The sequence below is a fragment of the Acomys minous genome (genome assembly GCF_964271855.1).
Source record: "Acomys minous genome assembly, chromosome: 12".
In the NCBI taxonomy this organism is placed as follows: domain Eukaryota; kingdom Metazoa; phylum Chordata; class Mammalia; order Rodentia; family Muridae; genus Acomys; species Acomys minous.
Window position 1 is genome coordinate 113,012,748 of NC_140493.1, and position 15,956 is coordinate 113,028,703.

Genomic DNA, 15,956 nt, shown 5'->3' on the forward strand with positions numbered 1-15,956 from the left:
TGTAGGTTAATCCAGCATTTAGGAGGACAGGCCAGGCTCACATGCCCGTTGTTTAGACATGAGCAGCAGGAACAATGCATGCAAACTTGCTGCACTCGCACAGGAAGTCCCCATTGAGTCCAGTTGCTCTACCGAGACACTGTAACCATGTTGTGTTTTGTAAGGTATTCAATAATGGTTTCCTATTTTGATGTCAGTTTTTCAGTAAAGTTTTAATGGTTGGGTAAAGGGAGTTTAATATCTGTGCCAGCCACGGTGGCCCCAGCCTTAGATCCTAAAACTCAGATCAGACAGATCCCTATGAGTTCAGGCCAGCTTCATCTTCATAGTGAGCTTCATCCAGGGACACACAGTGAAACTGTCCCAACATCAGCAACAACTAACACCCCCCCACCCCACCCCACCAAGAGTTTAATACCATGGAATGCCGAGTCTAGTTAGCGAGGGGGAGAAAGCACGTAGCCAAATTCATTCATAAAAGAAAAATAATATTGTGGGCTGGTGAGGTGGTTGGTGAAGAAGGGTACTTGTCACCAAGCCTCATGACCTGAAATCCACCCCTGGAGCCCACGTGGTAGAAGGGAAAAGACTAGCTCCCATAGCTGTGTGCTGCCCTTCACAAATACGCCATGGCATATATGATAGATAAATAAAATGCTAGGAAAAAAAAATCATGCTGCGGAAAAACAAAACTAAAACCATCCAAGTTACCCAAAGATCACACCCATCGTGCCATACTTACTTACGAACATCTGTAAATATCAAGAAAACTTTCCCAAAAAAAAAAAAAGTGCTGCGCGAGTTGGTGAGATGGTTCAGTTAGTTAAGAGTGCTTGTTCTTCCAGACGCTGCAGGTTCAGTTCCCACCACCCACTCCAGTCCCAGGGGATCCGATGCCTCTTGGTTTTTTTGTTTGTTTGTTTGTTTTTGTTTTGTTTTGTTTTGTTTTTCGAGACAGGGTTTCTCTGTGTAGCCTTGGCTGTCCTGGACTCACTTTGTAGACCAGGTTGGCCTTGAACTCACAGCAATCCGCCTGCCTCTGCCTCCTGAGTGCTGGGATTAAAGGCGTGCGCCACCACGCCCGGCCTCCCAATGCCCCTCTTGTGATCTCTCCGGGCACTGCATGAGTGTGGCACTCAGACATGCGCGCAGGCGAACCCCATACACATTGTTTTTATTTTTTTTATTTTTTAAAAGAGACTTATTTATTATTTATACAGTCTTCTGCCTGCATGTACACCTGCATGCCAGAAAGTCATTACAGATGTTTGTGAGCCACCATGTGGTCGCTGGGAATTGAGCTCAGGACCTTTGGAAGAGCAGTCAGTGCTCCTAACCTCTGAGCCATCTCTCCAGCCCCTATACATTGTTTTTAAAGAAGAGAAACACTCCGTCCACTTACTTCACAGGAGTCACCATCCTTAGTCATCAGGGAAATGCAAATCAAAAGGACTCTGAGATTCCATCTTACACCCATCAGAATGGCTAAGATCAAAAACTCAAGTGACAGCACATGCTGGTGAGGATGTGGAGAAAGGGGAACACTCCTCCATTGCTGGTGGGAGTGCAGACTTATACATCCACTTTGGAAATCAACTGGTGCTTTCTCAGAAAATTGGGAATAGTGCTACCTCAAGACCCAGTTTAACCACTCCTGCGCACATACCTGAAAGATGCTCCACCATACAACAAGGACATTTGCTCGACTATGTTCAAAGCAGCATTATTTGTAATAGCCAGAATCTGGAAATAACCAAGATGTCCCTCAACTGAAGAATGGGTTAAAAAAAAAAACTGTTACATTAACACAATGGAATACTACTCAGCCACTGAAAACAAGGAAATCTTGAAATTTGCAGGCAAATGGGTGGAACTGGAAGCAATCACCCTGAGTGAGGTAACTCAGACCCAGAAAGACGCACATGTATATACTCACTTATAAGTGGATATTGGCCCAACATAGATATCCTCCGAGAGACTCCACCCAGTGGGGCATCGGGACAGATGCAGGGACTTGAGGGTCGCCCCGGGCGGAGTGCTGAGAATTGTAGGGAAGACTGGGGGACAGAAGGTCTGGGATGGAGCAGGAGCTCCACTGGGAGGCCATCAGGCAGGAGGATCTGGACACAGGGGGCCTGCACAAACTGATGCACCAACCAAGGTCAACGCCTGTAGAGAATCTAGACCCCTGTTCAGATGTAGCCAACGGACAGATGACTCTCTATGAGTGGGGGGTAGGGGGGACTGCAGCTGAACCTCAGACATGCACTCTGGTGCCCACCATTTGGTCACTGCCCCTTGGCAAAATGGTCTTGCAGGCACACAGAGGAAGGCGATGCAGGCTGTCCTGATAAGACCTAATAGGCTGTGGCCAGATGGTGGGGGAGGAGGCCCCCCCATCAGAAATCTAGGGGAGGGGAATAGGACAGAAGAGGGAGGGAGGGTGGGAACAGGAAGATAAGAGAGAGGAAATAACAACTGGGATGTGATGTGAATAAATTATAATAAAATATACATAAAAATAACCATAAGTGGAAAAAATTAAAATTTACTATATGCTTATAAGTGGTACCATAGTCTGTAAAGCAGCACTTTGGGGAGGTTCCCCAGAGGGCATGGGTTCAGGTAAGAACTCTTGAGTTCACACTGGGGAGCAATGACTTTGTACATCATGTTTTCAGTCTTAAAGAGGTTGCCATGGGAAACCTACAGGGTAGCTTTGTAAATGAGCAAATGCACGGTTGCCTGCAGAAAAGGAAGAGGAGGAACACACAGCTCTGCGAGGAGCATCTGTCCCGAGCAAAGAGAAAGGAGCAGATATTAATCGTTGTGCCAGTGAGCACAGAAGCCTTAACGTTCCCTGGGTGGAAGAAGAGGACTTCCCTGGACAGCTCCTGAGCCCACTGTGCCATCCTACGGGCATCACTCACCCTCAGATAATATAACTGTTTCATGAAGTGATTCTTGCACACTCTGAACAATTGGAATTATTATTACCTCTTGGTGAATAGGAAATAGGGGGATTTTCCTGAGAAAAAGAAGCTGGAGGCATCGCCAAGAAGGAAATACTCAGAGAAGATGGCACGTCTGCTTTGCCGGAAACATTTGGGAAGCAGTGGATGTCATAGTCAGGGTCTGTTTAATGCACGTCCCCTCCTCACCACTAGTGACATTCACAAAACGCAGGAAAGTCCCCAGAAGCTGACAGGGAGGCCGGGCGTGGTGTAAATCCAGGCAAGCGTGGTCCGTTCTGTCGAAATTCAGGACTGTGGCTATGCCGAGGGCCACCCTGTGCCTGGCAGAGGGACAATACAATGGGCACTAGGCTGGCAGTGTCACATCTTAACCCCGGGGGTGGTGACATGGTGCGTTAGGTCTGTGGAAGCGCACTGAGCTATGTAATGACAGAATGTGCACTGTTCCGTGTGTGTATCTCACTTCAAAATGCTAAGAGGAAGGAAAACATGGCCGATAGCAAGGAACAAAAAAAAAGTCCATTCTGACTGCTTTGACAGCACGGCAAGTTAACAAAAACATTAAGTTGCAAAGCTGTGAGTTCAAAGAGATGTTTTGCACCATTGTTTTCTGGTTTTTTTTTAAAGCATTTTATTTATTTATGTTATGTATATGAGTGCTCTGTCCTTGTACACCTGCACGCCAGCAGAGGGCATCAGGAATACAGATGGTTGTGAGCCATTATATGGTTGCTGGGAACTGAACTCACAGCCTCTGGAAGAGCAACCAGTGCTCTTAATCGCTGAGCCATATCTCCAGCCCGGTTTTCTGTTTTTTAAATAATTTATTTTATGTGCATTGGTACTTTGTCTTCATGTGCGTCTGTATGAAGGTGTCAGATCTTGGAGTCACAGACAGTTGTGAGCTGCCATGCAGGTGCTGGGAATTGAACCCAGGTCCTTGGGAAGGGCAAGCAGTGCTCTTAACCACTGAACCATCTATTCAGACCCCATTTTTTCCTTTTTAAGATTTTTTCCCCCCGAGGCCAGACTGGTCTACAAAGGGAGTCCAGGACAGCCAGGGCTACACAGAGAAACCCTTGTCTCAGAAAAACAAAACAAAACATGATTCATTGTTTTAAACTTTCTGTGTATGAATGGCTTGCCTTGCATACATGTATGTGCAGTGTGCCCATGATTGCTGCTTACAGAGGCCAGAAGAAGAGATTAGCTTCCCCGGGAAACACAGTTATAGGCAGTTGTGAGTTTCAGTACCAAGTGGATGCTGGAAATCTCACCCAGGCCCTCTGGAAGAGCAGAGAGTGCTCTTAACTGAACCATCTCCAGCCCCTCAAGGAGATTTTTAAATGAAATGTAAAAACTGAATTGAAAAAAAAAAGGAAATAGCAAAAATAAAGAAAAAAAAATTGAAATGACAACATCATTATTGAATAAACGACCTAATTGGGAACAGCTGCAAACTATATTTACTAAAATCGAAATGCTCAATAAAGACATGATAGTCACTGAAAGCAGATGACAGAGACAAAACAAACAAACCCACTAAAGCAAGTGGAGAGCGATGGATGTGTATGGAAAATGCAAAGAGACACCCAGCGTTGCAGTGAGGGGCAGAACAGCAGGCCTGTTGTCAATGAGCACGTTCAAGCCCCGTGATCTGTGACTCTGTTAGGGTGCTTGGTGTTCGAGCCCCGTGATCTGTGACTCTGTTAGGGTGCTTGGTGTTCGAGCCCCGTGATTTGTGAATCCGTTAGGGTGCTTGTTGTTCGAGCCCTGTGATCTGTGACTCTGTTAGGGTGCTTGGTGTTCGAGCCCTGTGATCTGTGACTCTGTTAGGGTGCTTGTTGTTCAAGCCCCGTGATTTGTGAATCCGTTAGGGTGCTTGGTGTTCGAGCCCCGTGATCTGTGACTCTGTTAGGGTGCTTGGTGTTCGAGCCCTGTGATCTGTGACTCTGTTAGGGTGCTTGTTGTTCGAGCCCCGTGATCTGTGAATCCGTTAGGGTGCTTGGTGTTCGAGCCCCGTGATCTGTGAATCTGTTAGGGTGCTTGGTGTTCGAGCCCTGTGATCTGTGACTCTGTTAGGGTGCTTGGTGTTTGAGCCCTGTGATCTGTGACTTTGTTAGGGTGCTTGTTGTTCGAGCCCCGTGATTTGTGAATCCGTTAGGGTGCTTGTTGTTCGAGCCCCGTGATCTGTGACTCTGTTAGGGTGCTTGTTGTTCGAGCCCCGTGATTTGTGAATCCGTTAGGGTGCTTGGTGTTCGAGCCCCGTGATCTGTGACTCTGTTAGGGTGCTTGGTGTTCGAGCCCCGTGATCTGTGACTCTGTTAGGGTGCTTGGCAAAGGGCGTGTAAGATGCAGTGGAATTAGAGGTGGTCATAGACAGTGTGGAGATAGAGACGCTGTCTCAGATTGTAGCCGTGGACAAAAACAAAAAACAAACCATCACCGTGTCCTTTGAAGTGAAAAGAGGAGGCAGGACAGTGAAGGGACATGAGAGGACGGCACTGGTGACCAGCGTCTCCGGAGACCAAGAAAGGGCCAAGAACCCTTGGGGGGTGGTGGACAGGAAGGTTCTAGAAGTTTAAAAAGACAGGAAGGCTTTGTCCTAGAGCTCCATGTAGAAATAATGTCCTATTTATGCCTTACCTTTGGCTCGGCCAAACTGTGTAGATTACCAGACCCCAAAACTGTGAGAGAATTAAACTCCTGTTGTTTTAGCCAGTTTGTAGTAATTCTTCATAACAGCAAAAAAGAAACTAATACAAAAGTAATAGGAGCTATTTTATGAACATAAAATTCCTCTGAAATTACGATTTGTTGTTGTTGTTGTTGTTGTTGTTGTTGTTGGAGACAGGGTTTCTCTGTGTAGCTCTGGCTGTCCTAGAACTTGCTCTGTAGACCAGGCTGGCTTCAAACTCATAGAGATCCTCCTGCCTCTGCCTCCCGGGTGCTGGGATTAAAGCTATTGCCTGGCTAAGAATTGCCTGGCTAAGAAAATATTTTTTTTTTATCTAGGAACTTATACAGCGTATCAGAAGTCTGAGTCATGACCTGATTAAACAAGGTAAGGCAAAGAAAAACAGGCGTCAAACATTCTGTAAGAAAAGGCAGATCTGGGAAATCAGCTAACATGAAGCTTTGGCCATTCATCAAATGCCAGAAAGACAGTGAAGACGCTACCAGGTGCTGAAGGAGAAGAGCGGAGTAGTCTAAGAACACCTCGTGCAGCCAAAACATAGTCCAAGACAGTCAGCGGGGTTCTCAGTGCAGGCAACTCAGATAGTGTAAGTCCTTCCCCGATAACCAACCCAGCCGCAGCTGCTTAAGCGCACTGTTAAGAACTCAGGAGTTGCTATGCTTAAAGAGAGTTAGCTGGTGCTGAATCCATTTAAACACTGCACAAATACAGAGCACTCTGACTTTATAGCTGCGACCTGCCAGAGTACGGAGACTCTCACAGTGAAACGCCCTGAGAACAAACGAGGACCCCCGCTTCTCGGTGTTTGTTTCTCCTCTATTTGTTTATTGGTCTCCCCTTTTTTTCTCCCCTCCTTCTTTTTCTCCCTCGCATTTTTTTTTTCTCCTCCCAGACGGGAGTCTCATACTGTAGCCCAGGCTGGCCTCAATCATGGCAATTTCCCCTCTGCTTCTTGAATGCTGGATTACAGGTGTGAGCCACCGCACCTGGCCTGTTCTTCCCAAGCTCTTGTCTTAGCCCTAGAAGAAATATGTAGTGAATCAAAAGCCTACAGAAGAGCGGGGCATGGTGGCTCACGCCTTTAATCCTAGCACTGGGGGCAGGGGTGGGGCAGAGTAAGCAGATTGGTGTGAGTTCGAGGCCAGCCTGGTCTACAATGCCAGTCCAGGACAGCCAAGGCTACACAGAGAGACCCTGTCTCTAAACAAAAAAAGTCCACAAAAGCCACAACCCATGGCATCAGCCCTCTGCAATCTCCCAGACCATGCTGACAACAGTCACAAAGGAAAGGGACAGAAGTGCAGCGGGCCTGACTCAAGCCAATCAGTAGCAAGTCTGCTCCCACACCCGGCAACAGCTTTCTCACTCCCCATATCAGTCATCTGCTGTGGGACTCATGTGCCTATTTTTGAGCTTGTTAAATGTTCTACTCTGTTGCCTCTGCTGAGGCCTGTGCTTCACTGAGCAGCAGCACCTGACGCTCTGGACACACCTCTGCTCTCGGGGTAAAGACGTCTGACAGAGCTTGGTCCTACCGGAAAGGAAAGGTCTAAATCTGTGCTGTCCAGGCTGGCAGTTACCGGCATTGAACCACACAGTTTTAGAGCCCCGCTAGCCTTTGTGGCATTGCCACTGGGCTGGAGATGCAGGAAGCAGTCTACAAGCCCAGAGAACAGAGGGTGGCAGGCCTCAGGACAGGGTCTGTACTGGAAGGGTGAGATGAAACCCCCTCAACAACTCCAAAAGGCAGTCGCGGACATCTGTGCACAGCCGCAGTCTGAGGGAGGGGGTCACTACATGATGTTCTGCCCAGGTTTCTGAAACCGGCTCGTTCCTCTGGGGTGTAGGGTCTCAAACCTCAAGCCAAACCTCAAGCTTCTAGAACACAGGGCTTACTGCCTTTGAGCCTGAGGCCCTCTGGTCTAACCTGTGCCCGGTCTCCTGAGCCTCTTGGTTGGGTTCCTTCCTTCTCTACAGGGTCACTTAGGCTCCTCCTCCTCCTCCTTCTCCTCGAAGTCCTGTCCATTAGGACGCAGTTTGGTGCTTGCAACCAGAGGCTACGTCTGCAGTCCCACGCACCAAAAGGTAATGGCCCCGGAGCCGGTGGTCTTCCTGCTCTGCTCTAGGACCCGCTGCCTCCCTGCCCACGCCTCCCGCAATCCCACGCACGCCTCCCAAACGCGTCGCTCACACCTGTGCGGTCTCCCTCGACGCCCACCCCGAGCCGCTTTGAGGACTCTGCCCTCAGAGCCTTGTCCTCCCCAGCCAGCATGCGGGACCTAGCCCTGCCCAGCCGCTCCGGGGGGGGGGGGGTAGACCCACGCTGGAGAGGCCGCTCGCACCAACACCCCAGCGCTGCGCCCCGGGGTGCTGTGGCCGCGCTCACCCGCCGGGTGGCCGTAAGGAGACTCGGCTGCTCCGTCCTGCAAACTGGCCAGGATCTCTCCCTTGCCCACGTCGCTGTCGCCCACCAGCAGGAACTTAAGAAGAAAATCGTAGGCCCGCACCGGGCTGCCCAGGGAGCTCATCGTGCCGGCCCAGCCACCCCGCCCATGCCGGCCCCAGGCTGTGCGCAGGCGGCGGCGGGTCCCCGAGCGCCCCGGACCCCGCGAACTCCCCACGGACCGGGGGCGCTTGACAGCCCCGGCGCTCCGCCCACCCTGCCTCGCCATTGGCGAGTGTCAGTTGCTGAGGTGGATACCCATGCTCATTGGTTAGAAGCTCGTCCATCTAGTTCTTAACGCCTCCGCACCGCGCCCACCGCCTCGCTTGAAGACTTGTTGCCTCGGCCAATGGAGGTCCGGAGGCCGAGCCAGAAGCAGCAGAAGGAGGGAGAGGTCTGCTCCCACATCCAACGGGAGAGCGGCACTGGCGAGGAGGGACGTGGCCAGTGTTTACTCCGCCCCTCGTGCTGGTGCTCAGCCAGAGCTGGCTCTAGATTGGTGTGGGAAGTGTTTGAGTCCCTGCCTGGCAACAAGGATTTGTCCCGCAGCTCCACAGAGCTTCTAATGCTAGCCTGAGAGCTGAGGCACACGCGCGTGTGTCCGTGTAGGGCATCAGATGTAACGCGAGGTACAGGCAATTGTGAGTTCCAGCACCAACTGGACACATGGACACAGGACATCTAAAGGTGTCTGCTTCTGGGTCCCTCGAGGTCTCCACGGGTTTCTGTCCATGCATGTCAGTGTGTCTACTCGTGTGTGCGTGATGTGCCTGTGAGGTTGCTGCCAGGGAGCCGTTGTCTCCTGCCTGTCTTTGACCTCTTTCCCCCTAGGGAGTAGTGGACCGCTGGACAAAGCCTGCTCTCTGCTCTGAGTTATTAAGAGCAATCCTAGTTTAGCATCTCTGCTACTGCCTGAAGTGGAAGCACCTCCTGCACTCGGTGTCCTCCACTCTGTAAAGGAGCAAATGTTTCGAACAGGCTGGTCTCAGAGCAAGGTGACTGCTGCCTCCCTACAGAACCATTATCTTTTCAAAAAGAATTGACCATAATAAGCCCCTGTTATAAGGGATGGTTGCCGGTCTATAATGGGTAATTGAGACAGGGTTTTTGCAGACAGGGTTTCCTGGTATAGCCGTGGCCGTCCTGGAACTCGCTCTGTAGACCACGCTGGCCTCGAGAGCTGCCTGCCTCTGCCTCCTGAGTGCTGGAATTAAAAAGCATCGGCCACCACTGCCCATCTAGGATGGGTGATCTGGCTGAGCCGTTTCTGACTCAGAACAAAACTATCTTTGACTCAAGGCTACATTGTTGTCAACCAAGAGAAGCCCTAACTGCAATTATTTCAGGGCACTGTGACATTGCAACATTGCCTGACTGCCCACACAGAGAAATCTCTCTTAGAGAGCCTTTTAGAATGCCTGTTCCCAAAACAGCCTTTCCCTACTGTTTTGCCAGCTGAAGTGCTACCTTAGTGCATTAAATAAATTCCACTGTAGCCTTCTGTCTGTCACAACTTGTATCTCACCAGGATGTCAGTGTCATTCCTGTGAGATGGCAGCATTTGAGTTAAGGTTTGAGCCAGTGTGATTGATGGTTTGCCTGTAATCCTGTGATCGCTGATCTTGGCAGCCTGGTAGGATCTGAAGGCACCTAACAAACACGCTTCCTGTCACATCTGTGAGGGGGGAAATGCGAAGACTGAGTAGTTGCCATCTTGCAGGAGGATGTTCAGACATGAAGAGGTGCCTTCATTTCACCCTGAGTGAGCGTGTGTGTTATGCAGTGCCTTCCTCCATGGACATCACACTCCAGCTTCCTGCAAGGGCTGAACATTGGTAACTTTTCAGGAATCTTCCATGCCTGCAGCATTAGATTAGGGCCTGCTGAGACATCTTGCTTCCTGTCTTGTCAGCTTCTAGACTCTCAGCCTCTCCGTCATATAGGCTCTATTGTGTAAGCCAATCTTATAATTCACTGTTTATTACATACATACATACATACACACACATGCACGCGTGCGCGCGCGCACACACACACACACACAATTAGTTCTGTTCTATTCTATTAGTTCACACACTATTCTCTAGAGAATCCTGCCTAATACAAATCCCAAACAGTAAGGCAGCTGAGGCAGGAGGATAGTGCATTTGAGACTAGCCTGGGCTAACTAATGATTATGGGGCCAACTGGGACTACACAATGTGACCCTACGTCAACAAAACAAAACCAATGTCTATACACAAAAATTTGCATTCATTCTGATTTTATTTTAATTTTTTACGATTTTATTTATTATTATTATTTCTAAATGTATGTGTGTGTATGTCTGTGTGAGTGTGCACTGTTGTTTAGGCAGGTGCCCACAGAGGTCTGAAGGTGTCAAGTCTCTTGGTGATGGAGTTACAGGTGCTTGTGAGCCCCGCCTGTATGTGGTTGCTAGGACCCAGACTTGGGCTCTCTGGAAGAGCAGCAAGTACTCTTAACAGATGAGTCATGTCCACAGCCCCCAATTTGGACTTCAAAATGTTCATTTTTGATTACCAGTTTATTTTCCCAAATTAACAAGTTACTGACTGATCAGCTGATTGAGGTGCTGGTGAAGCCACTGTTTAAAATAAGAAGAGGGGCCTGGGCTGTTGCCTTGGTCATGGCAGCTCTTCACAGCAATAGAACAGTGACTAACACACCTACCAAGCACAGAGTCGTGGGTTGGATCCCCAGCACTGAATAAAACGGGCACTGAGGTACATGCCTGTAGTCCTGGTAGGTGGAGGCAGAGAGATCAGAAGTCGAGGGTCATCCTTGGCCACACATAGATTTTGAAGCCAGCTTGGACTACATGACACCATGCCTCAAAACAAACAAAAACAAAACAGAAACGTGAAAGACTAGGAGACAGAGAGAAAGGTAGAATATCGTTCCTACTCTGAATTGCCCCCCATGGGAAAAAATCCTCTGAAAATAGCTGGCCTTTACCTCCCTGTCTCTATCTCTTAGTTCCATTTTGCTGCGGGTCCTTGGCCACCTCGATAAGAAAGGACACTTTCCTGTTCTGTGTACGCGTATGTGTTTTATGACACATCACTGAGTTCTTTTATCTACCACCCTTCTCCACCACGATCCCTTCCAGCACCCCAAGATCAGGTAGGAGAGACAGAAGGTTGGAGCAGACAGGGAACATAGGTTGCTTTAGACTACTTCCTGCTGATTAGGGTTGTCGGGTTCTTCGGGGGCGGGGCCTGTCGGGTTCTTGAGGGGCGGGGCCTGCGGGTTCTTCGGGGGCGGGGCCTGCGGGTTCTTCGGGGGCGGGGCAATCTCTATTACCAAGGAGTCTCCAACTTCTCATCAAACAGCAACAACAGCGGCCAGGAGCGGCAAGGGGAGCGCAACCATCTTCTTCAGAGCCCCCTCCCCATCCCTCTCTGGGATCCGGTATTTATTCCTTCTCCAGATTCTCCAGAATTAAGATGTCTGCAGCTGGCACAGATCACCGCCCTGCTAGTGCAGGAGACAATCGTAGCTAACGGCTGTGGACTAACTGAAGGGGCCCCAAATCTCACACCTGGATATTCATATTCATATACTATAAAACAGAAACATATTAATAAAACACAATTGGATTGGTTTTTTATTTTTGTTTTGTTTTGTTTTCGAGACAGGGTTTCTCTGTGTAGCCTTGGCTGTCCTGGAACTCACTCTGTAGACCAGGCTGGCCTCGAACTCATAGCGATCTGCCTACCTCTGCCTCCTGAGTGCTGGGATTAATGGTGTGTGCCACCACCACCCGGCTCACAGTTGGGTTTTTAAAGAAACCCACATTCTCACTACCGTTCTGAGTTCCTTACCCTGCATGAGTAGCCTCAGGTAGGTGCTAAGGAGGCCCAGGGGTTAACGGCGCGACTGCATTTCTAGAGGTCTAGGTTTCAATTCCCAGCACACACATGGTGACTCGCAGCCATTTGTAATTCCAGTTCCAGGGGGTCTGACGCCCTCCTCTGGCCCTTGTGGGACCAGGCACATACACAGTGCACAGACACACATGCAGACAAGACACCATTCACATGGAAGAAAATCCCTTAGTCACTGCCAGGAATTACACTCCATGGCCTCTCGGCCCTTCGTGGCTGTGGTGCACTTCCAGAACACGTCCTGGAAAGGTGACAAGTGACGCCTGCTTCCTTTTCTTCCCATCCCATGGCTCTTGTCATAACGGTCACTTTGAGACTGGTCTTTACTCAGCTAAAACATGGTAGCGTCCACCTGAAAGGGAAATCAAAGACTCCTTGATATACTGACGGAGAGGCTCCAGGCCAAATATGAGTTCAGTATTCATGTTTTGTATAAAATGACATAGGACTGGGGCTGGAGAGATGGTTCAGAGGTTAAGAGCACTGTCTGCTCCTCCAGAGGTCCTGAGTTCAATTCCCAGCCACCACATGGTGCCTCACAACCATCTATAATGAGATCTGGTGCCCTCTTCTGGTCTGCAGGTGTACATGCAGTTAGAGCACTGTATATACAATAAATAAAGCCAGGCAGTGGTGGCACAAGCCTTTAATCCCAGCACTTGGGAAGCAGAGTCAGATGTATTGCTGTGAGTTCAAGGCCAGTCTGGTCTACAAAGTGAGTCCAGGACAGCCAGGGCTACACAGAGAAACCCTGTCTCAAAGCCCCCCCAAAAAGGATGGCTAACAGACAAGGTATCCGTGTCAGGGTGCCTGGCTCACCCTCTGTACCTCTCAACAGCCCTCAGGGTAGGGATTACAGCTCCCACTGATGCCAGAGGCAGCCAAGGCTCAGAGAAGCCACCTGGGTGGAGGGTAAGTATAACACGTTCCTCCTTGAATGATGCTGCTCACTATTAACCCCAGGAGACAGACACAGGCGGACCTTTGTGAAGTGAGGCCAGCCTAATGCAGACAGTGACGTCAGGGCCAGCCAGGGCTTTATAATGAGACCTTGTCTAAGTAAGTAACCAGGGTAACCTTAGTTTTATAGCAAAATATATGTAACATGAAATTTACCGTTTTAACCTTATTTTTTCTGTGCTGTGGACGCCCTCCCAGGACTTTGCTTTACCCCGAGCTACGTCCTCATCCCACTGTAGCTCTGTTTAGTTATGTAGCCATTTCTACACCGGTTTCTCGAACTTGTCCATCTCCCCAGGCTGAAGGTTTGTTCCCACTAAACTGCACAACCCTCCTCCATCCCCCACTCAACTTCTACCTCCATGAGTTCGCTCACTCCTGGCACCTGTATCGGGCATATTGTATGTAGCATGATCACCTCAAGGTTCATGCACACGCCAGGGTTTCCTTCCTTATGTAAATACGTTTGTCCATTTATCATGCACCCAGCTGCTAGGGATGTCCTGTGCAGGTTTCTGTGTGGATGTTTGTGCCTTAGGGTATAGGAAGGGGTGAGATTCTAGCTCATACCTTGGCTGGTTAGTTGTTTGAAGACCATCAAGGCATGGGTTGTATCTCAAAAGAAAGCTTGCTCTGTAATTTTCAAAGCAGTTGATGGGTGGTGACATTCCCCCATCCTCCGGCCTAGAGCACAGTTTCAGGCTGGAGGTCCCTTATTGTAGAGTGGAGGGGAAATTCCAGGCCATATGCAAGAAATACCTTTCCATAAAATTAGATTTTTATCTTCATCAACTAGAAGAAAGCAATCCCTTTGGTAACTTTCTCTGGTGCCCAAATAGAAATAAATCGAAGACCTGTAAACATGGATTGACCATATTTATCTCAAACCAAGGGCTTGTGCAAACAAACAAACTCTAGTTTCTTTTCCTTTCTCAGGAGAAGTAAATTGAAATTAACAGTTGGGCACAGAGTGGGTGTGCGTTGGCTGATGACTCACCAAAACTCATTGCCATACTCCAGTTGCTCTCTTACTATAGAAAGAAAATTTATTTTAGGCCACACTAACGTGTGGATGCCCCAGAAGCACCAGAGCTTCTATCAGAAACTTCTAGCAGAGCCCTGGTCCCTGTGCCCCAGCCTGCCCCGTCAACAGTTCCTCTCCTACACAGCTAGGCAGCCCGCCCACCCCTGCCTCACCAGGGCAGCCACACCCCCATCTGAAAAGCCTACCTTCAAGCTTCCCCTGTAGTTTGCCCCACTTCACCCACACTCCTTCCAACAGACCAGCCCAGGCTAGTTCAGAGCCTGCTAAAACTGCCCAGGGATCCTCACTGACATCCTGCGGCCACTGGACAGGGCCTACCACTCTGTGGCCCATCCAGATGTTGCTGACATCTTCCGAGGACCTCTGGGGGTGATTAAAGGACTATCTGGGGGCCCACTGGAGAATGATTATAGGGTACCCATGATCCCTACAGCCACCATCATGTCCCCAGATGGCCAGAGTATGAGGTGGACACTGGATCAGATCACTATAAATTTGCTTCAAGTGTGTGTCGTGTTGACTTGCACTGCGTGCAGTACCCCCTCCCCCTGCAACATGATGTATCCTCACAGTGTCTGGTTGTGCCCTGGGCCATGGGCTTCAGTCCAAGTGCTCTCCAGCAGCTCCACTATAGTAAAATTGGAACAGATACCTTGGGGGACCAGAAAGACCGCTTGCTGCCAAGCCAGTGACCCTCAGAACCCATGTGGTAGAAGAAAGCTAATTGTCCTCTTACCCGCACACACATGCTTACCCCCCTCACACACACCCACCACAGATAAATACATCCTGGGGCCCTTTCGGCAGCCAGGGATGACTGTTAGAGGGGCCAGAACCATAACAGCCATGTGAGGAGTCTATCAGACCCAGGGAGCCAGTTCTAGTGGCAGACAAGCCTTTGTGGGGCAGAGGCTGGACATTCCACAATAGAGCCTCAGGAAGAATGCTGCTGTTCACCCCTTTGTGTTTACTCATTGCACGTGCAATGTGACCAGCTACCTCATAGCACTGTTGTCATGGTTTCCCTGCCATGATGTGAGCTTCAAACTGTGAGCCAAAACAAACTCTCTTCCAATCACCATCACCACCACCACCATCACCATCATCATCATCACCACCATCACCATCATCACCACCATCACCATCACCATCATCACCACCATCACCATCACCATCATCACCATCACCATCACCACCATCACCATCACCATCACCATCACCATCACCATCACCACCATCACCATCACCATCACCATCATCATCACCATCATCACTATCATCATCATCACCATCATCACCATCATCATCACCACCATCACCATCATCACCATCACCACCATCATCACCATCACCACCATCATCATCATCACCATCACCACCATCACCATCACCATCACCACCATCATCACCATCGCCATCATCACCATCACCACCATCATTACCATCACCATCACCACCATCATCACCATCACCATCACCATCATCACCATCGCCATCATTACCATCACCATCATCACCATCACCATCATCACCATCAACACCATCATCACCATCACCATCATCACCATCATCACCATCACCATCACCACCATCATCATTATCACCATCACCACCATCACCACCATCACCATCACCACCATCATCACCATCACCATCACCATCATCACCATCACCACCATCATTACCATCACCATCACCACCATCATCACCATCACCATCACCACCATCATCACCATCACCATCACCATCATCACCATCATCATTACCATCACCATCATCACCATCATCATCATCACCATCATCGTCCATTACTTTTTTTGGTCAGGCATTTGTAGTGGAAGTTTTGGTTTCTTTTATGTGTTTTTTGTTTGTTTTGTTTTGTTTTGGTCTCATATGTGGGATGTAGAAATGTTTTTAGTTCATTTTC

At 49.3% G+C, this 15,956-nt stretch overlaps 1 protein-coding gene across 1 annotated transcript in view; it reads right to left on the minus strand.

Moving 5' to 3' along the window:
- The window catches only part of RAB40B (RAB40B, member RAS oncogene family), a 28,428-nt gene extending 19,984 nt beyond the window's left edge, over positions 1–8,444 (minus strand). Inside the window, exon 1 of the mRNA XM_084750279.1 lies at positions 8,060–8,444. Within this exon, the coding sequence (XP_084606405.1) occupies positions 8,060–8,345 (286 nt within the window). The 5' untranslated portion in view covers positions 8,346–8,444. The remainder of the gene's footprint in view (positions 1–8,059) is intronic.
- Positions 8,445–15,956: the final 7,512 nt, after the last annotated feature.